The sequence below is a fragment of the Tyto alba genome, unplaced genomic scaffold, assembly GCF_018691265.1.
Source record: "Tyto alba isolate M040663 unplaced genomic scaffold, T.alba_DEE_v4.0 Super-Scaffold_3, whole genome shotgun sequence".
Lineage (NCBI taxonomy): Eukaryota > Metazoa > Chordata > Aves > Strigiformes > Tytonidae > Tyto > Tyto alba.
In genome coordinates this window covers 3,918,307-3,940,213 of record NW_024881304.1, presented here as the reverse complement: position 1 = coordinate 3,940,213, position 21,907 = coordinate 3,918,307, and the positions used below count along the sequence as shown (strand labels likewise).

Genomic DNA, 21,907 nt, shown 5'->3' with positions numbered 1-21,907 from the left:
TTCACAGCAAAGCTCACCATCTGCTATTCAACATGAAGGCTCTTCTAACCCTCCTCCAGGCTCCTGCTAAGATCAAGCTCCACCGCTACTACACCGTAATCATGGCACAAGGCTTTCAAACCTTCTTACTGGGGCTTCACAGCCCACCTTGACCTGCAAGATTCTGACAGTCCCCCAGATTCCCTGCATGCACCCCAGCTTGTTGCATTCAACTGTCTTGTCCAGCCTGCTCTCATACATGTGTTCAGGTTGCCTCCAGGAGGAAATTGCAGTGACTGCAGGATAACTATTTCAGCGGTACAACCATAAGCAGCCCTGATACCCCTGGAGAAAAAGGACAGAAGGAAGATCAGAACACCCCTTGCCTGAGATCCGCAGGGGAAGAGGAACAAAGAGGAAGCCATAGCTGAGGCTGCCCAGTGCCACAGAAAGACAAGGACAGGCTTTGCTACAGCACCAGGCATCAGCAACGCAGCGCCGCAGGCGAGAAAAGGCAACCCTGGAGCGAATGCCAACTCTGAGCTGTACAGAGCAGCGCAGGCAATGGCTGCTTCTCTCCCAAATCCCCACTGCAGAGCAGGGAGGGGTCAGCTCCGCAGGACTCTCCCTCCCCCAGCCAAAAGGGCTCCGGGAGCACCAGGGATCCCCACAACCCGCAGTCTCAGGACGCATAATTAAAGCTGCAAATACAAACCCCAGTTTCAGTGCAAACCACTCTTTAATTTTCCTCTTTGTACAATAAAGCCAGCCACTTACAAAGTGCTAGTCTAAAAAACAGGTCTGGTATTACAGCACACACACACCAGCCAAAGTCCATCAGCTCAGAGGCAGAGAAAGTAAGAGCTGGGGCACTTTTTCTGCAGTACGGAGCTTGTTCAGCATCTGAGCATTGGAGATTTAGCCCCACTGATGCATTTCTCAGTGTCAGCACAGGTAGGGAGGTGAGGAGGAGAACAATGGCTATTTCAGATTGATTTTCCTTTTATAAAGGTCTTTTACTCCCTTCCCTTTCCTCTCCCATTTTGGAATGCCCATATGATTTTTTTTCAGGGTAAAATGAACAAAAAAATGCTGATTAGAGTGATTCAGTGCAGTACTACAGCTTAAAAATTGCTTTTTGGATGCTCCCATCAGTAACAAGGAAAGAAGAGAAATACAATATTAAGAGTTGTAAAAATCCCAAGCAACCCCCAAACCAGAACAACTGAAGCAATTAAGCAATTTTGATCTCTAAATTCAGATTCCCATGCTTTGAAAGCAAAATTCCGCAGAACAGGATCACGCACCAGTGTGCCAGCTAGAGGCAGCTCCTCCCCACCCCCTCCCTCACCTTCCAGTGCCCTGCCTAAGGGGCTGCACCGTGCTGCCCTCCCTTCCTATTGCTCAGAGCAGGATAAGACAGCGAGTAGCTGGCTGGGCTTTTGCTCAGCTGCAGCACAGCAGAGGTGCAGGGACATACAATTTCCTACGGGGCTTGTCACCAGCAGCTGTGGAAAGGGAGCTGAGCGGGTGTATCTGGAGTTAAATGGATGACTGCTGTTACGCTGACCATCAGAAGAGGCAGCGACGGTCAGCAGTGAAGCCACAGGGACTGTGCACAGAGGACAGAGCGGCTGCAAGCACGCCTTTTTTGGGGAAAAAAAGCAGGGCAGAAGCCCATCTTAGCCTTTTGTTCTGCCGCTGCACTTGGCTCCACGAAGGAAAACCCCTCCTTTTTGGTTCACCACCATGAGCTAGATTTTTCCTTAAAACACACAGACTAAGGCTCTAGATTTTTTCCCATTTTTCACATGGAAGACCAGTTCTCCACTGACGACTGACTTGATCGAGTGATCACAGAAGTCCTCATTCAAGAAGAAAGCTGGACTTGAGTCCTACAAGTAACAGACAGTAAAGGAGGACAGAGAGAAGAGCATTTGCCAGTCACACCAAAAGGATGGAGCAGAACTACTGAAAGCTAAGGCAAAGAGCTGTCATGCCGTCGTGTCTGCAGCCCTGCAGACAGTGGTGGGGCGGGGGATCTAAAGGGCAGTGCTCAAGAGGAGAAATGCTGAAAGAGCAGTCCAAAAAAAAAAAAGTTGCAAGAGAAAAGGCTGAAAACTCACAGAGTCCATTGCATTAGGCTGCCATCCTTACAGGTGACAGTTCTGGGGACAGTGCTGAGCTTGCTGGAGAAAAAGCGCCAAGTAGTCACATAAATGAGCAAAAAGGATAAACATGCTACTGCTGCACAAACCACAGAAGAAATGGTGGAGGCAGAAAAGTGCTCACAGAGCAGCCTGGAAGTGAGGGGTGTAGGAGGTGGATGGAGAGGACAAGAAATCGCCAACCTTACAGATGGTATTTTCTCTGCAGAACAATGGGAGCCAGCACAGCTGCATCCTGCATCGCTGTGCGGAGCAGCCTGCACACACGCCGTACCACAGGCAGGTATGGTTCGCTTCAGGTGAAGCTCCCTACATTACAGGATTCAGTGCTCACATGAAAAAGGCTGAGTCAAAATTGCTCAGAAGAGCCTCAAATGCATCAGTGAAAGGACACGAGAAAGCGAAACGTTTGCTGTTAGCAAGGGGACCAAGGTATGACGGCACAGACTGCAACAGACAGGTCAGATGTACAAAGATTTGAACAGAACTTCCAGAAAGGGTGCAGCAAGCCTCCCTGACACAGGCAGGGCCCAACAGCAACACCAGAGAGTTGGCAGGAAGCCCCCCAAGCCGATTCACAGAATCGTACCCGCCGTGCTCCTCCACGGGGCCCTGCAGGGCTCAGCTGTGACCTGGCCTGCAGCTCGGGCTGTGCTCTCCCAACCCCAGCTACAACCCTCAGCCCAAGACCCACAGCCCCAGCCCGGCTCAGCCCCGGCCCCTGCCTCTAGCCACACAGCTCAGCCAGATTTTAAAAAGAACTTTATTGAAGCTCCAATATATATTATTTTTGGCCTCTAAATACCCAAGTGTCAGCACCTATTCCTGGCTCTCCAGTGCTATTCTGCAACCCTCAGCACTGAATCTTTCAGTGCTAGATTTTCTGCTTGACTCCTACAGAAGGAAGAAAAATTTTCAGATGCCTCAGGCATGGCTTTAGAAGAGCAACCGCTAACATGGTGGCCGAGCGCTGGAGGAGATGTTTAGTTGGTATCCATGCTGTCACACTCTTCTTGGGGAGGAGATGGGGCAGTATGTTCCTCACTGTTTCGGCGCTGATAAAACAGCACATACGCAGCTTTTGTCTACCAAACAAAGGAGAAGACCATCTGAGACAATCCACACAGCTCAGCTGGAAATGTAACGCCCAAAGCAAGGAACCACAATTTCAGCACAAACTCCAGATTAGCCTCAGGTCAAATACTCACCACTATTTGGTCTTCTGAAGCCACCGATACACTGCTGTCATCAAAATAGTACCACTTGTCATTCACTTTGTTCTTTGCATAGGCAGTGTCTGTCAGGAGAAGAAATTGCAGCTCAGTCCTCCGGGGAAGAGCAGTAGGGGCAACGCCGCGCTGGCAGCACTGCACCACTGAGCATGCACGGGAGGCCAGGAGCTAGCTTTGACATCATCTACCCCAAACCTAGTTCACAAACATACACAGCTTCTAGAACATGCTAGCTGGTCCCGCTAGTCTAGAACCATGTCCCACACACCAGACTTACCCCTGACAGTCGAGATACAGGGCAAAGAAACTCAGGAAAACATTTTAGTGGTTTGTTCTGCCCCCTTGACCCAGAGCTTTCCCAAACACACAGTTTAAGACTCCTCATTTTCACCTGAAAAGTTTTCTGTTGATGATGGATCTGATCTAGTGCTTGCAAGAGTCCTCAGTCAAGAAGGAAGTTGGACTAATGTCCTGCAGAGTCTCTTCCACAACTTCTGTAACTATGAACTCCAATCTCCAAATAGACCCTCCTTCAGCTAATGCAACCCTACAGTGATACACCCTACGAGTAAAGCACATAGGGGAGTTCAGCATCCCCTCAAACACTTCTGGGTGGTTCTAGAAGTATCACCCACAGCATGGATCTGCACAGACACCTGATACAGGGAACTCACCTACAGGTGCATTTCATCTATGCTGCAACAAAACCAGTGACAGAAAATAGACTTGTCATATATAACAAAGGGCTTTTTCCTTCTGATGGCATGGCACTTTCCCTGGTATGTGAGCCCTTGCCAGTGCAAAGGTGGAGACATTCTACTACAAACTAGTGCCACCTGTGCAACCAAAAGATGCCAAGAACTACACATTTGTTTGTGGCTTGTTTTAGACAGAATCTGGAACAAAAGAAAATGAAAGGAAAAAAAATGCTTTAAATTGCTATTGCAGCTAATAGAATCGAGGATAGGAAATGCAGAAGGGCATCAGACCCAACTGCATGACAAGGTGTGCCCTCTGCTCTCTCTTCCTGGCCTACAGGCAACTGCTGCTTGTCAGAGCTTCTCTCACTACCATCGAGGGAACCTGGCAAGCTCTTGCTTGGCTGGCTCGACTGCTGGCAATCTCCTCTCTGCAGGTCTGACACTGTACCCACACTGGACAAGCTGGACAAGCAGCTGCCCTCTGGCATGCTACAGGGCAAGAAACTGAGCCTTGGCGCTGAACTGACAGCTTACGCCAAAGACTCTCCCCAGCACTCTCCAGTAAGAAGCTCCTTTCCAGTTTCATGTTTGGCATTGAAAAAAATCTTGATTCCACTCAAACTGGGGAACACCGTCACGCACTCTAATGACTACTAGCCAAGGTCCCACAGGCATCAGATATGGACCTCAGGCAGCTGCAAACTACACAAACTAGCTAGCTGCTCTGCAAATCCTAAAAGGAAGAACATTACCTTCCAATATGCCATTCACCTGCAGGCAGAACAATAAATTTTGCTCTAGGCACCCTTGGTGAGAGCTGCTGCAGGTCTCCAATGCACAGAGCCCTCCCATGACCCCTCTGCCTCTATTGCCTTGTGCACAAAGGACACAGAAGCGGTTACTCACAGTGGCCTACTCCCATGGCTCCATAGTGATTGGAAACTGCAATGAGGTCATACACATATGAGCCTGCTCTTGGGTCACAGACAAACTCGGACATGTTTAAACCCCTGGAAAGAAATCCACAAGTATCAGTACACCAGTAACCATCACTGTTTAGGAAGTGATGCATGACACCAGTGAAGCTCTGCAGACAGGCAGCACTGGTGGAGAAGTGCTGCACTCCTCTGCTCAACGGCCAGATGTTCTTAGCATAAAGACCAGACATGTTGCCCCTCCCACACAGGGCAGGGTCCTGGTAAACCCATCAAGCATTGCCAAAAGATTTAGAGGGAGGTGCTGAATAAAAGACAGTTCAGAGTGTCCCTGTGTAGGCATGAAAAGTGAGATCAGAGTAGACAAGTAAAAACAGAGGAATGAGGCAGGCTTTCATCTTGTGCTTGTGTAATCCTCAGTACTACAAGTGCAACACATTTGCTAAATTCTCTCTAGAAGTTCTCTTGGTTCAGCAGAATCACATGGTTTTAAACTAAGTTCAGAAACAGCACCTGCTAGTAACTAGCATTCTTGATGTGTAGATCTGATTAACAGAAAAAAAAAGGCAAAAAAACAAAGCAAAAAAACAACCAACCCCACTCCTGCCTGCTGTCTTGCAGTTCAAACCCAGAAGACAGCTGTTCCAGTTACAGCATTAATTACAAGCCCACCCAACAGTACCATCAAAAGTAGATTTCTCTTGATCAGCTTCTTCAAGCTCTTCCTAGCTCAAAGAAAGAATCCTACCTGATAGGGAATTCCACAACAGTGTCAAGTTTATCCCTCCAATATCTGCTGTATGAGAAGCGTTTTAAATGCACTACCAAAATCCTGGGCAAAGACCACAAGTCAAACTTCTTTGTGGCCTGTTGATGTTTCTTACAGTTAGGACAGTACCTGAGGAAGAAGTAACAAACAAGGAAATGAATGACTAAGGTGAAGGAAGAGCTTCTGGCCTTTCATTAAAAGATGCCTCAACAGCACAGTACAGTCCCGCCTTATAGAAGGCATTTTGGCTGTGGAATATGCAGGCAAACACACTTCCTCAGAGGTTTCCAAACTGCAACTTGCTTTCACTTTATAGGCAAGAAGTCCTATGGCAAGTGAGTTAATTGAGCATTGTACAAACACTATTTTTTCTTTTGTAAATTAAAAAAAAGGTTTAAAGGTCCCATTACTTCTTTATTATCTCCAGATGCAACTCAAGCAGGTTAACAGTTGCAAACACATCTCTAGCATGTAATTGGAAATTAATAATAAACCATCACCTACTACACTGTAAGTTATTTTCTTACACAGATAGCAAACAACCTCCAAAGTTCTGCACACACAGTAATCACAGTTTGGTCATTTAGGATCTGCTGTTCCTAGCCCCTCTGAACTAGGGATTTTTGGTAGAGTTAGGAGTGTGTCAGGATTGGTTCCAGCTAGAAATAATACAGCATTAAACCCTAAGGTAGCGACATGCTTTCACTATTACCACAACTGCTTCCTCTGACACTGTTTGGAAGACAAAGGTATGCTGGGAAATTAAAAACAGCCTTATCTTTGGAAGCTACATGTCCACTGATGCTTTTTTTTTTTTTTTTTTTTTTTTTTTAAATAAAGGCAGGAAACAAATACATTTTATTAACCCATGTCTACAGCCTACTGAGTCAATGACCTAACACTGAACTGACAGACTTCTCACAGATGAAGACAAAAGGACAGACCTGGGAAATTATCAGAATCCCCATGACAAATAATGTGAACTCAAATAGCTATGGCATTTTACAATAAACATGGCAGGCAGAGGCTCTTACCATGGGTCATGTTCACCAAGCGTTTCCATAGTTGTGAAGAGCTCTATGCAGTCTCTGAGCGCTACCACAGCCTTCTTTTTCTGTGGTTGTAACATACTTCCATGTTTTTCAAATGCCTAGTGAAAGACATGCACGTTTTATTCATTTCCACATAGTCTTTAACTCTTGACATCATGAAAAGGAACATGCTCACCTCCACCATGCTGCCTCTATTTCTGTCCCCCCTTCCCCACCCACAAAATCATCTCAAGTTTCCAGTCACTCCCTTCTTGTTTTACAAACAGTCTGTAAGGCAAAATAGAACATGTCCTTACTTCAATGTTGGTGGGGTTTGGGTTTTTTGCAAAAGAGTAACAACAGATTATTCTGTTATGAAACACAATCCAGCAGAACTCTCACAGGAAGAATACTGAGCTTTCTACCAGGCTCTATGAATTTGATTTCAGCTTTCTTTCAGGTTTTGGGGGTTTGTTTTAAGCAAACCAAACATTTTGTTTGTTGAGTGAACTATGAACTTGACTCTCTAGCTCTGAAATTAAAATGTCTGCTTTTCAGAACACACTGGAAACAGATCAGTAATTATAGATCTATATCTTATCACTAAAAGATTTTAAGTAAACATATCTCAGACTGATGACTCCAGTTTTTATGGGAGCTACACCTACATTTCACCATTTACTGTAATATTTTAGGTACCGTGCAAGTTTACATACAGATATTTACGAAAAGAGCATACTACAACCTGTGCCTCCTGTTCATCGAAAAGTAGCCTCCGTGTATCAGAATCCCAGTCTATAGCAAGCGCAGAAAAAGCTACAAGAAAGAAGAAACATTTATTGCAAAGGTGTAAGGAGAAGGAAGAAAAAAAGAGATCAAGACAGTAATTACCATTTAGTTTTAAGATTTTTCCTTCTACAATGGAATTTATCTCGGAGGTCCCAGCGGAATTCACAAGACTAAAAGTGAAATGCTGCTTCTTGCAAGGCTGCAGGTCTCTTGGTGACTCAATCTGCATACAACCATCAGAGTGGCAGGGATCAACTTCTGCCAGCTTTTCCTTGCCTTCCTGTCCGCCATCCTGATGCTCCATCTCTTCAACATCACCTGGCAAAATTTAAAACAAGCACAATATCAAAGAGCTTCAGTGAAAGTTTAGACTGATACCTCACATGGACAGCTGTTTGCACGAGCCTGTTATGATACACTGATTACTCAGAAAGAAATGAAAAGACAGGCAGAAAAAGAAATCTGTGCTTGCTAACCACTACATCTAAACATGTATTTTTCCCTTTGGTAGATGCCAGGTAATGTCCTGGGTTTTATAACCTAGTATCAGACCTGGAGAAGAGTGCTCAGTTCACAGAAGGGTAACAGTCACACCTTCTTACAGCACACCCAAATAGACATCCCAAGAGAGAAACAGCAAGGTTGCAGCTGGGTATCTTTACAGAAGGGAATATGTAAGTCTCCAGGAAAGTTATTTCCATTCTTTGGGAAAAATGGGCAGAATTTTTTCCCTGTTTAAAATTTCCTGTTTACCTTGTTCCAGTTGTTACTCTCAAGCAGTACAAACAAATGATTTCAGAGAGGAAAGGGAAACATGCATTTGCCATCAGTGTTAAAAGCTTCTTTGTAAGCATCTATCCTAGGAATGAAACTTCATGATTCTCGGTCCATGAATAGAAAATACCATTTTAACTTTATTTCTCCAGAACTTGTCTTTGTGACTGAAAAGGCCAGTTTTAATCACCAAAGGGTCAATTAGGAAAGGAGCTGCCTCTGGAGGGAGGCACCTGAGCACTTAATACAGAAGGAATGACTTCCCTAACATTGGTCAAGATAAATGCACACCACACCTTGTTCTCCTGCTGCTGCTTATGCACATCTGATCTCCCTTGGAAGGAAAATGGTCTATAGGAATTCTCACCATACCATTCAGAAGTCCTATGCAATAGCGTGGTTTAACCATGGTGAAAAAGCAATCTGCTAGAGCTTAACCCAAATACACACAGCACAAGCCAAATGCTATTAAAAAGTTTTAAGTGCCAAAAGGTCTCCAGCCAATTTTGAAAGGACTTTACCTTCAACCACACCATTGGAGCCGTTGCAGGTTCCTTTGTCGGGGCAGGGTGTAGAGTATTCTTCCACCAAAGGGAGTTTCACATAGCGGCTAGAGAGGGAATATGTTTAGCACATAATCATACCGAAGCTGTACACTGGAACAGCAGCACCCCTCTCCATCATCAGTTCTTGCTGTCTCATCCCCCTCAGCAAAATGGAATCCATCCTGTACAGCATCATTTACAGGCCAAGAGCTCTCAGAATGAGTCAAACAACAACTCAGTAAGTCTCTGTTCTCACTGCTTGTTCCAAGTTTTACTGGCATTAGATAGAAAAGGCAAAAATAAGTTACGGTGGCCCCATCTGAGAGCCCTGAAAACATAGCCTGAGTTCTGCTTCTGACCTGTTCTGCAACACCAAGCAGACAGCGTCCCTTGTGACCACCACCAGCATTACCCCACAGGCTGCTTTTACACAGCCCCAAAAACAAGGACCTTGAAAAGTGCCCGCAGCCTCCAGACACTAATGAAATGCAAATCCTGGTTTATACGCCACACCAATCAAGGAAAATTCTTCTCGTTAACAAAGATGCAATCATCCTATTATAGTATAATTAAGTGACCACTAGAACTCTACGTAGGATTCAAAGGTACAGACATGACTTACCTGATCTGCTCCGAAATCACACCGTACAAGTGATCCACAGTGAGCTTGTGTTTCGGCACAGATATCAGTAGTGGCTGACCAAAGAGGATGGTCCCTGAAGTATTGCTGGATTGCCTCACTGTCTTTTCCCGAAAGTAAACAGAGAGAGTAACATACTCCAGGCCATCGTCACTTGGCTTGCAAACTTCATACCTGTTTGAAAGACAGGTATTTCTGCAGGTTATTTCCACTGCCAAGAAGCACAGCTGGTAGAAGCGATATGAACTCAGTCCAACAAGTCTCTCCACCAGGTCCTCCTGAGAAGGACAATATGAGTTGTACTCTGTCTTCAGACTGCAGAGCCATTTCCTGAACGCCACCCATGGCTCACAATGGCACAGGATACATACCTATCACCCACGTGACTGCCACCACCTTCCCTCTGTCTTTATTCCCAATTCACATCCCTACTGCCACTCACCTCTCAAGACATTACCCTGACAACTACATGTTGCTTCAACCAGATCATGGCATCAGTGAAAAATACTAAATGCATTTTGAAATCCCCCAGTGTTCATTCCCTCCGAAGAAAGAAACCCTCTTGATACCTTGGGTCTTGCATTCTCCCAGCCTCTTGTACAGTTAATGGCCTGGGCTCACATCATTGAGCAGCCAATGCTTCAGAAAACCAAGAGTTTGGAAATATCTGCTTCACAGAAAAATCCAAGGATAGTAGACACACAAGAAAAACATTGGAAGAAAATTAACAGCTCTGGAGAGCAAGGAGACAGAGAACAGACACACAGCTTGTGCTACTGGATGAAACAGCAAATTAAACATTTGCAGATGTCAGAGTCAATAGAAACCATGTAGTGCAACACTATCACATTGTTCGCTTCAGGACTATTCATCACAAAAGATTCATTTTCAGGAATGTCAAGGCACACTGCTCTTTAATTTGGTGAGTCACCTGTCCCAGACTTATCTTAAAACTGAAAGAGAAAGAAAGACTTCATGAAGGATGTCACTACGCATGACCCAGACCACAATCACATTTCTGAATGTACCGACTCTTAACAGCTCTTACATTAAACAAACGACCTCCACTCTCTCAAGAGCCAAGAAACATCTTTTTATGCCTGTGTTCAAATTGCCCTTGTAGAGCAAGGAGGAGAACAAATTTGAGTTGTAGTTTTGCTCCCTCCTACTTAAACAAAAAGGGATCCCACCTTGGGGCTTGCACTGAGTCAGCAGAATACATGAAGATAAATATCCTTCCAGAGTCCCAGCCCAGCCCACAAAGAGCATCAGGGATCAGAGTCAGCATAAGACAGTCCAACACAAATGATGGTTAAGGTTTTCTAGGCTGCCAATTCTATTCAGCTGGACACCAGCTACTGGATACAGTTCACACCTTCTAAAGTTTCCTGAGAAATAGCACCACAAAGAGGTGAATTATTTTACTTCACACTGTTTAGATAAAAGACCATACTCAGTCCCAGAATATCATCTACAGTAACTCCGGGTCCTATGAGATCCTTAAGCTGGACTCCTATAGAACAGATTAGTACACAACATGCACACGTTCCTTGGCGTTCTTGTGACTGCCTCTCACACCACCTACACTGTGCTCTTCAAGCAGCAGCTAATGCAGCCCTCATTTATACTCCATCCTCATGCACCTGAATGAAGCCCTGACCAAGCAAGAGAACAGATGGGACAGAAAAAGCTAAGTGTTATCCATACGCAGGTGTCATCCTTCACAAACAGCTAGCATGCTGTACACTTGTAACATTCTGCAAAAGAGCACCTCACCCACTTCTCACTGAAACGTAACAGATTTGGTTACTCAAGCACCCCTCTACCCGTTACACCTCAGAACAGCTTTTATACACTAGTATTAGAGGCAGATATATCAGAATCAGGATGTATAATTTTCTGAATCTCTTGAGCAACAGCCGTCCTTTCTTACAAAAAAAAATAAATCACTAAGATAAAATACTTTATCTATAGTCTAAGGAAGGCTAAGCAGCTGATATTGGGAATTACTGGACAATACACTGTAATTCTGTATCTTACAATTTAATTTAAATAATAGAACATAAAGATGATGCTACACCAGACTACACAACACTGTTTTATAAGTCAGAGTCATCAGCTTAGCTGCTACCACACTGCTCGATATTGGCTGGTTGTCTTTGTAATTCATGACAACTCTGAAAAGTGTCTGAAAACTGCTAAGCAATATGGTAGCACTTGACCAGTCTTCATCAGCATTAAGAAGACTTCAGGTCTGTGGTTATAATTCAGAAAGGAAGCAGTGAGCAATGAAATAGGTAACTTTCGTTGCCTTGCAAAATAAAAGTTTAGCAAGTGCACAGGAGCATGAAAAGCTACAGAAAGACAAGGCAGAGCTATGTGAAAGGGCACTGAAAGCAAAAAATACTCTGAGCTAAACACCAGGCGAATGTACGTTTCATATTATTGAAACATTCCCTCCCAAGTGCTGGGATCTATGAAATTAACCCCAGCACAAAATCACTATGTGGATCACAAATCAGTCTATAGCAACAACCAAGAAAAGTATATTTTATAAGAGAACAGAGAAGGGTAGAAAAAAATGCCATCGCAGAAGCTGACAAACAGATCCATCTGAACAGGATTACTGCTGTACAGCAACCCAGAGATGCTGCTGTGAAATTACAATAGGGTCAAAAGTTGACAAGGATGAACAGAGGACTGGAAAAAAACTTGGGTGAAAATGCTGCACATACTCTGATCTCTTCTATGAATTGGAAATACTCCTAATCTGTTTATTTTCTCTCATAATACCAGAACACATACAAACAAGTAAATTAAGAGATAAGAAACAGCAAACGTAACTTTCTCAGACAACAGGTAGCTTGCCCTGTAAAAGTTGGTCACAGGATTTTGCCAGACTTACAGAGGAGCAAGATTAAAAAGAATGAGGGAATCCAACCAGCAAGATTTTTACAAAGCTTAAAAAATACAAGCTCATTTTGGAAAGGACACAAACGCTTATTTCAAACAAGAAAACACCAATTTCAGCAAGTGAGAACAAACTTCCTAGATCAGTCTGCGACAAGATCTCACACATCTCAAACATTTCATATAAAACTACCAGACTAGCTGGTTCACTGACCTAACTCAGTTCAGTAATTGTTGTAGCCTCACATCAACAAACCTGACATTTCTGCAGCCAGCCATGGTTTTTCAGAACCATGAACTCATCTAAACATAATACACAGCATGTTGTAAGAGAAGGCAGAAAACATGGTATGTATGGCAAACTAAATGTATCTTATCCAAATATGCACATTTTTATAGGTTAAAGGTGACCTGCAAATCAATTTGATAAAAGTTTCACAATGTAAACAATACATATTTTATTATATGCCCCATTAGCCAGGCTAAGAGAACAGGGGTATCTAGTTTATCCATCAAAACATTTTTCTTCTTAGGCCTTAAGAACTAAGAAGAAATACTGAGAGTGATACCCTTGAAACAGGCTGTCGAGTTTGTTTTCAAGTGGTACTTACCTGACCCCTTGTAGGCCGGCTCCAAGCTCCAGCAGGATCCCTGGGTGATGTGATATCACCAGCATGGTGCATGCGTGGGTGTTACATTGGAGCAGGAGCCGGAGGTCCTAGTGGGGCTGGACTTCACAGAACCTAAGAAAAAGAAATAGTAAGCATTTCGGTTATGTGCTGAATGCTGTTCTCTGCTTAGCCTGGAGAATGAGAGCATTCAGCACAAACACTGAACTAATGTCATCAAATTGATTTGCAGACCACCTTTACATAAGTGACTTACTGACCATTTGCCACAGACCTCCCTGACCTTTCAGAGGAACAATATGCCTCAAGAGACACATTTACAACGCTGTGAGAAGTGGGCTAGTCCCACTGTTCTTTGGCTGCACTGTCCCTACATATTGTGCCAGTGATCTTGAAACAAGTTTTACATCAAACCCCTCTATTTCTGCAAGCATCTCACCTCTTCTCTGATGCTAAATATTAATGCATCTTTCATCAGGACTATCCTACATTTCCAAGCCTGTCATGAAGAGAAAGAGATGACTGCAAAGCCTTGCAAAAGAATGGGCTTGAAGAATTCTAGCCCCAAATTCTCCGCCCCTTTCAGGTGATCTGGAGAAGAAAATGTATAGTTTTTCCTTTTGTATAAAAGGAGCCAGATTCATTCTGGGATACATTTGAGAGTTAAAGTCATTTAAACATCAAGAAGCCCAGTAACATTCACATTTCTTCTTTCTGAAGTTTTACTTTCAGAGAGCATAACTGACAAGGTAGTAGATTACAAGAATTGATGAGCCAGAAACTGAGCAGCTGAAAGAAAAATTTTATCTTAGCCATCCAGGGAAGGTTTTGTTTTGTTTTTCCCCCGCCTTAAATTACTGTCCATTCAGTTTAAATTCCAAATGGAGTCCAATTCCCACCCTACTCCCCCTCGCCAAGATTCAGCATCTCCCACATTTTAGAGGGACATGAAAATTCACAATGCATGTCTCGATGTCCACGGTGCCCTGCAAAAATCATAGAAAGCTGAACACATCTTCCCTCATATCTTTACAGTGAAAGCAGGAGAAAAAAATACAGCTTTTCTAACTACTGAAATCAACTAGAAAAGGTGCAAGCTCAATATTCCATACATCCTACGTGTTGTACATTTCACAAGTATTCATCAACAGTACAGTCTGGAGTACAGTATCTGTGCCTCTGTCAAGCAAATATAAGAAAAAGAAAGCACATTCCAGCTACGCTACTACTGCAACATGTTGTGTGAGTTCTTGCTCACTGACATGTACAACTGAAGCATTCCATGGAGATCGATATTCTGCTCAGTAACCAGCGAATGCAGAGGTCTAAATCGAAAGTTGAGATACGATGTCAAAAACAAGACAACAGTAGAAAACTACAGACTTTTTTTTTTTTTTTTTTTTTTTAAATCATGTTTCTGCTGGGGCACAAACTTTCTACAGTGCTAGATTCTTCCTTGAATTTTGAATTCAGACGTGTGTTGCTAGCTGGCTAGCACACAATACTCTAAAATCAGAACTCTGTCAAACCAACAGAAATATTGTTGTTATGTGCAGTTCCAGGTCCGTCTACTGCTTTCAGCAAAGCAAACCTGGAGAAATACTGCAAGAGACATTTAAATTAAAATTTTTCAGTCCTGAGACAACTTAAGGTGATGCTAAGAAATGTACCAAAGCCAAGTTTAAGTTACTACAAGACCCTAAAGCTTCAGAATCATTGACAACTGATTTCTGTACAGAAGACAATCACCCAGGTGATCACAGGTGGAAGATCTGCTGGACTCTGAGCAAAGTCCTATTTAGAGGGGAACAAGAAGAACAAGGAACAATGGAAGAATTTGATGGCAGCTGCTCATGAACTCAGAGCCTGAGGGCTTTGTAGCTCCCCCTATCACTACACACTCATTTTTTGCATTCTCAGGCTCTAGCAAACACACACAGACAATTACTAACACAGCCTTGGTTGTCTTTGCCAGTGGAAAGTAGTACTTTTCAGGCAAGGAAACTGTTACATCATTAAAAATATGATTTAAACACTAGCATGAGGCACAGAAGTGTACTACCTTCAGTTTAGCACAGCTTCTTCCATAATTCTCTCAGTGTGACTATCAGGAAGGAACAAATTAAAAGACCTGTGAGCACACGCAAATTCAAAGACTAGGCAGCAAAGTCCTTCATGAAAACACCTCAAAAATCAAAAGGACCCACTGAGAAGCCTTCAATTTTAAAATGTAAGTTTGGGGAATGTACGTGTCAGAAACCTACTTCTGCATATGCTGCACTGATTTAACTCTACTTTGAATTGCTTACTTTGCACTTCGTTTTCTAACCAGTCAAAGAAACTTTGCATCTAACTTGAATTACTTGTTTTAAGTAATGAGATGTACACATTACAGCTTGCTAACAGGGAAGTCTTGCCACTGGACATTACTGGAAAATAAGAATGGATGATCTATATAAAGGGACAGGATCAATAAAACGTGATTTAGGAGACAGTGAATATCAAGCTGATTTAAATACAAAAGATACTTTTATTCTAGAAAACATCTCTTATTTAAATACAAACAATTAACTAATGGTCCTCAGACATGTCCCAGCTTGCATATTATTATATGTCAATTTTAAACACATCTAGGTTAACATCTAGTACCTGAGAACACACCCCTCAAAGGATACCACAATCACCAGACATCCCTCTCCAGTCTGTTTCTCCTCCCTGAGAGCTGCAATACCCCTCACTTAGCTCTGCTGCACCGTGAGCACAATATCCTGAAATGATGCAGTTTTCCTATTTAATTTGTAACATAAGTAATGCTATTAAAAACCTCACATTCTCTATAACTTCTTCTAGAATAGAAGCAGATATGTTTTAGTTTTATTACACAAGGCAATTGATTCAAAGAAATCTTGGGAAAAATTATGTTTTCAAAACATGGTAGAGGCAAGCAGCTTCCAGAGGGTTTCTTCCTGGCTTACAAGTCAATTGCTACCTTGTCAGCCCAACTTAATATTCAGAAAGTCTTATTAGATGTTTATTTTGTGACATTATCCACTGTAAATGTAGTGCAAATAAACTTCTGACGGGTTAACATGATTGATTGAATCCTTTTTAGGTTGTTATTTATTTCAATTGTGAATTTTGGGTGAAAATGCTGTCACTGTAAAACATTACACAGTTACACTTTCTAATAAAAGGCAGCTGTTCCCCCTTCATTAATTGATACAAAGATAGTTTTCTTTCAGGAACAGAAGACAGATGCATTACTCAGTGTAGCTAGTGATACACCCCACCATTATGTCACCAGTCAGCACAAGAGGATCTTTTCCAAGATGAACATTTTGTGGACTATGCAGGCACACAGAGCTATCCTTCAAGTTGTAAGCAGCAAGTATTTTCCTGTCACTTCTCTAAAGATTTGGCCTTAATTTTAAACCAAAAGAACAAAATGCTTTTTACTGAGCACTCAAGTCTACTTCATTGACTTTGGGGAAATAAAATGTTTCTCAACTCTACATTATTTCAATTACACATTTTTAGTTTCAAGTGGAACTAAGTTTGTTCTTTAAAGATGGAAGGAAGATTCTGAAAGTCTGAAGATTTTTTTTGAAATATTTTTTACTCCTCCATTTAATAAACAGCGAGATATTTGCTTTTAACCTAAGAAGGTAAGTTGCTAGGATATCAGAAACTCCTGAAGTTACCAGCAACAGCACCAATCTGAACATACGACTACCAGCTTGCTACATTCTCCCGTCATGCATCACACAGCATCTTCAGGGAGGCAGCAAGCCCTGACCTGCCACATCTCTGGTGATAACTTCTGCCAGAAATGTAACAGCTTGAGGAGGAGCACTTGAGAAGTTTCTGTTTAATCCACCCCCGGCCCACTCTTGATCCACTTCCACGCATACACTGGGACAGCTGTGTGCAGCACAACGTGGCACTCCACGCCGGGCAAGAGGATGGTTGTTTTAACAGTGTCCTATACCTGGCCCAGGTTATGGTCTGGCTCCACAGTTACACCAACCCAGCTAAGGGGCAGTGACAAATGGCACGTGTTATTCAACCAGCATTTAGGACAAACATAAGCTATGTTTTCATGCCAAAAACAAAAAGCAGGAAATTTGAGGAACATGAAAGCAGTTAGGCTAGAAGGAACAAGTTAAACAGAGAACACAGGTGGAGTAGACAGAGCTGCTCCTGCTCTGGCTTTGGCTTTGGAGAAGAGGCCCACACAGAAAGTGTGCACTGCAGTGCCTGGGTCCAGCCCCAAGGTGGGGAGCAGTGGTACATGTAAGTCAAGGCAGCACTTGCTTCTCAACAAAAAAGAGCAAGCAGGCAACCCAAGAGGAGTCCTGGCACCAAAGGAAAACATACAAGGGCCAATGTGACAGCTAAAAGTGCCGGGGTGGAGTTCTGTGCAGGAGTCTTCTCCAGCAGGTATAAAATCATGCTTTCTGCAAGCAGAAGGCAGCAGAGATGCACCTTCATGGCTACAAGTACACTCCCTAATGGAAAACAAGTTTTGAAGCCAGCAGGACAAAAATAGTCATATTACTTTGGGAGTTATACACTTTTTTGGCAATGATGTATCAAGTCCAAAGCTACAATATTACCCCCTCAAAAAGTAACTCTGATAATTCTCACAGTCTTAAAAATGTTAAGGTTTAGAAAGGCTGAAAAAACTTATACACGACAGTTTCAACTTACTGAAGAACTTTAATTCACAGAGATCTCAAGGATTCCTCAGATCATGAGCTAAATACGAAGAAAAATGAAAAACATTTCTTGCAAGAAAAAAGTAAAGAAAATCATGATTTCTTAGAAAGGTACTAGAAATACCTAACATATGGAGTAACAAAAAAAAAACAACAAAACAAAAAAAGCCAAACAAAAACAAGCATTCAGCATATCCTTAATGTTGTCAGCTTGAAAGAGCCCAATGAACCAAAAACCTAATACAGCTAGTCTTAAAGCCAATCAAGTCCTTTCAGCGACAATTTTTAAAGTTTCTGCCAGTGCCACTACACTCTCACAGCCTGCTCGCCTCAAGCTCTATAAGCAAGTAACAGCAGAAGGGTACACATTCCTAAAGAATCACTCAAACGTGCAATTCAGAAATCCTGAGTTGAAGAGCACCTTAATCACTCCCACCCTGTACCCATCTTAACACAAAATTGATGTGCTGTGAATCCCTCCTTTCATACCTACCTCAGCAGATACAAGACCTTAAGAGATGGAAACAGAAGAATTTAAGAACATTCACACTACTATTACCATTACTTGAATGATTTAAATAAATCTTAGAACAGTTAAAAGCAGACTTTTTATAACCAGACATGGTAAGCAGATTGTCTATGATAAAAGTAATTACATATTTGCCTTGAAATATGGTCTTGCTCTTTATGAACAAGTGTTTCTCTGTTGTGTTTTTGAGACGAGACTCCCTTCCAATAAAAGAATGCTGGGTTTTAGTTGTAGGTTAGAGTATTATTTTGCACACCTTTTTCCTGATAAGGGGCCTGAGGCACCTCCCCTCTGAGGACAGGCTGAGAGAGTTGGGGTTGTTCAGCCTGGAAAAGAGAGGGCTACAGGGAGACCTTACAGCAGCCTTGCAGTGCTTAAAGGGGGCTACAGGAAAGGCAGGGAGGGACTCTTGATCAGGGGGTGTAGGGATAGGATAAGGGATAAGGGTTTTAAACTGAAAGAGGGCAGATTTAGATTGGATATAAGGAAGAAATTCTTTCCTGTGAGGGTGGTGAGGCACTGGCCCAGGGTGCCCAGAGAAGCTGTAGCTGCCCTCTCCCTGGAAGGGTTCCAGGCCAGGTTGGACGGGGTTGGGAGCACCCTGGGCTGGGGGAAGGTGTCCCTGCCCATGGCAGGGGGGTTGGAACTAGATGGTCTTTAAGGTCCCTTCCAATCCAAACCATTCTATGATTCCCAGTAGCATCACCCATTAAAGGGAGCTCCTATAAGCAGCTTTCTCCTAATTCTTGCCCTCGTGCCTGGCTGCTTGCTTTTGCCCCACACTGCTGAAAACAACTCAGAGGGTTTACACAGAAAAACAGGATTAGCAAAACTTCCTCCTGCTACCTCTCCTCTTCCTTGGAGGGCTATTTTTAACTCAGGTCAGTTCACTCACTATGACTATGACTCACAGCATCACCTCATTTACAGCTGCGCCTGCACATAAAAGGAAGCTGTGACTGCAAAGGAAAATACTCATGGAACTGCAGTTGAGCTAATGCTTTCCCCCACCCTGGAGCAGAGCTAATTCAGACACAGTTGTTTTCTGTGGAGGGATATGAAACATATCATGCCTGTAAGAAAGTTAAGGTATTTTTGTAATTAGCACTGTAATATCACACTCCTTGTTTTTTCAGTGTTTTACCAGCTTTGGAGACACTGACTTACAATCTAACACTTTACAACACCCTCACAAAACAGATTTCAAAGAAGCTAAATGTCCTTCCTAGGCATCCTAACTGGCCACATCTTTAGCTGCAACTGAAGAAAATAAACATGACAAGAACTTTCAGAAAAACTCAGACATAACATCTCAGCAACGAGGTCATGACAGACAGCACGACAGAATTGCACCAAGCAGTAGGTCCCTGCATCCCACTCAGTGAAAGGTACACACCACACCACTGCACATCAGTGCAGGGCTTCATACTGTGCAACAGTTTGACGGAACTGCACTGGAACACTCTCACATGAGGAAGACTGGACTTGTAATGAAGGGCCAGATTTGACCTCACAAGTCCCAGATTCAGTTGCGAGTCTCAAAGTCCATTTTGCACTTCATGTGCAGTATTTCTCATTTTCCAGCTGCAGTAGCCAAACACTACTTCTGCTCTCCTCACCAGATTTCACAAATGACTGGAGACACCTCATCCACCACGCGTATGTAAAACATCAAGCACAACCAAATCCTCAGCTTCACTTAAGTCCCTCACAACCACAGTTTAGACAAATCGTGTATGCACCAGTCAAGAATCTATCAAGAACCTCTAATCATGGTTAGCTGGGTTCAATAACAACTATGGTGTTCGAAAAGGCAGAGTACAACAGTTTAGACTTCATGCTACCCTAATAACAACAGTTCCAGGGCTTTTGGCTGATTTGGAGCATAAGAACAGTAAACTCAAGTTTGCCTAAAAATGCCAGTGGAAGTGTAGCTGTAATCCAGACATAGATTATCATCTCTGACATGGACTTGCAGAAGTTTCCAAACTGCAGAACACAGACAAAACCAAAAAGTTCATTATTACCCGGAGCCATGACTTTCTTTGTATTAGGAAAACACCTACTAAATAAACACTGCACATGATGATCTGCTGGTAGGAGAAGTACTGCATTACTGTTAAATCACGTAAGGGATCTACATGATGTCTTAAATTCTGAGAGGGGAAAATAAAAAAAAATTGTGTTTTATATCCTGAAACCAAAGCGAATGGTTTGTAGCATTCTTCACATTATGGCATCTTCCCACTTTACTCACACAAAGATGTCGTCTTTTGGCATGATATGATTTAAACCTTCATCCATTTGGAAGATTTTGTGAAATCGATGATTATACACGTCTGTCACCACCATCTAGAACAGCAAGTGATATTTGCAAAGAGATTATAATAGAAGATTACATAAATTTAGGCAAGCTAACTTTAAATTCAAGAAACAGTTTATTCCTATTCTTTATCACCATTTTCAGCACACCAGCATCAGCACTGTTTTCTATAAGAGCGCCCAGCAGCTAATCAGCTGTACTTATTAAGATGGATCAGAAAAACAAAGCAAGTAACAGACTGATTTTATAGAGATACTTAGGAGATGCCATGCCAACAGCTGCAAGTCAGTCTGGTGGACACAACAGCACAGATCCCAAAATCAATGTGGCAACAGGCTAGGATTTCAGGAACAGATCACTCACACCTACAGTTAACTGAAATAAGTTGAAGTGCTATACTGGCATCCTGAAAATATCCCACCAGCTACTAAACCATTCCCTCTGGACAAGCTCACTTGATCCTTTTGTTATTAAAAATATGTCCAAGAAGAGGTGGATCCAAACCAGACATTGAACATCTCTCAGTACTATGAAACTACACTATCAGAAATTATGAGGGTTGGGTCTGGCTTTCTGCCACTTCTCTTAAACCTCTCTAACTGCAATGGAAGTATCAGAATAAACATGGTTTGTTTCATGCATCCTTTTACTTTAGAATCAAAGAACAGCATTCAAACTTGTTAGGGTTTGGTCACTATTCCATTAGGTTCAGCTTATCACCCATCTAAAAGCTAAGCCACCAAAATGCTTCAACAATAACAAACAATTATGAAAATTACTGTACTACATTTATCCTTACATTTTCTGCAGGAACACCAGAGAGTTTGGAGAGTGATTCACACAGATCTGAGATGGCCCCCATCATCGGCACCACAACCCGGTACTAGAAACAAAGATAACATCATGCTTACACCAGGCAAAATAAACCCATGCAAGGTAGAGAGAAAGAAAATGGAAACAAAACCTTGAATTTATAGGAGCTCTGGTGAAGTTAAGGTCACAGCCACACACTTTAAGGTCTTCTGGATCTCAGCTCTACCTTACAAAGCAGAGATTTTGAGGGAATGAGCAAGCCTTGAACTGCTGTTTTTTTGCTTTGGTCAGGCTCAGCAGTAGTAAAAATCCCACCCCGCCCAAATAAATGATCCCTCCCCCGAGCAGATCCAACCACTTGAACCTTCATTTGATGTTCAGTGTCATCAGTGCAGGCTGCAGTTTGCTTCTTGTAAGAGTTC

General features: G+C 42.8%; 1 protein-coding gene across 3 annotated transcripts in view; it reads right to left on the bottom strand.

The window, feature by feature from the left end:
* Positions 1 to 699: 699 nt before the first annotated feature.
* USP4 (ubiquitin specific peptidase 4) overlaps positions 700 to 21,907 on the bottom strand; it is a 51,440-nt gene continuing 30,232 nt past the window's right edge. For 2 of the 3 annotated variants that reach the window (XM_032984347.2, XM_032984348.2), the window contains 11 exons: positions 21,472 to 21,555; positions 20,607 to 20,701; positions 9,546 to 9,737; positions 8,900 to 8,988; positions 7,707 to 7,922; positions 7,561 to 7,631; positions 6,819 to 6,934; positions 5,764 to 5,913; positions 4,987 to 5,090; positions 3,356 to 3,444; positions 700 to 3,232 (listed from right to left, as the gene is read on the bottom strand). In XM_032984347.2, the coding sequence (XP_032840238.2) occupies positions 3,131 to 3,232; positions 3,356 to 3,444; positions 4,987 to 5,090; positions 5,764 to 5,913; positions 6,819 to 6,934; positions 7,561 to 7,631; positions 7,707 to 7,922; positions 8,900 to 8,988; positions 9,546 to 9,737; positions 20,607 to 20,701; positions 21,472 to 21,555 (1,308 nt within the window). In that variant the 3' untranslated portion in view covers positions 700 to 3,130. Of the gene's footprint in view, positions 3,233 to 3,355; positions 3,445 to 4,986; positions 5,091 to 5,763; positions 5,914 to 6,818; positions 6,935 to 7,560; positions 7,632 to 7,706; positions 7,923 to 8,899; positions 8,989 to 9,545; positions 9,738 to 13,084; positions 13,217 to 20,606; positions 20,702 to 21,471; positions 21,556 to 21,907 lie in introns of those variants that run through there. The other variant, XM_042799738.1, reaches the window with a different exon arrangement.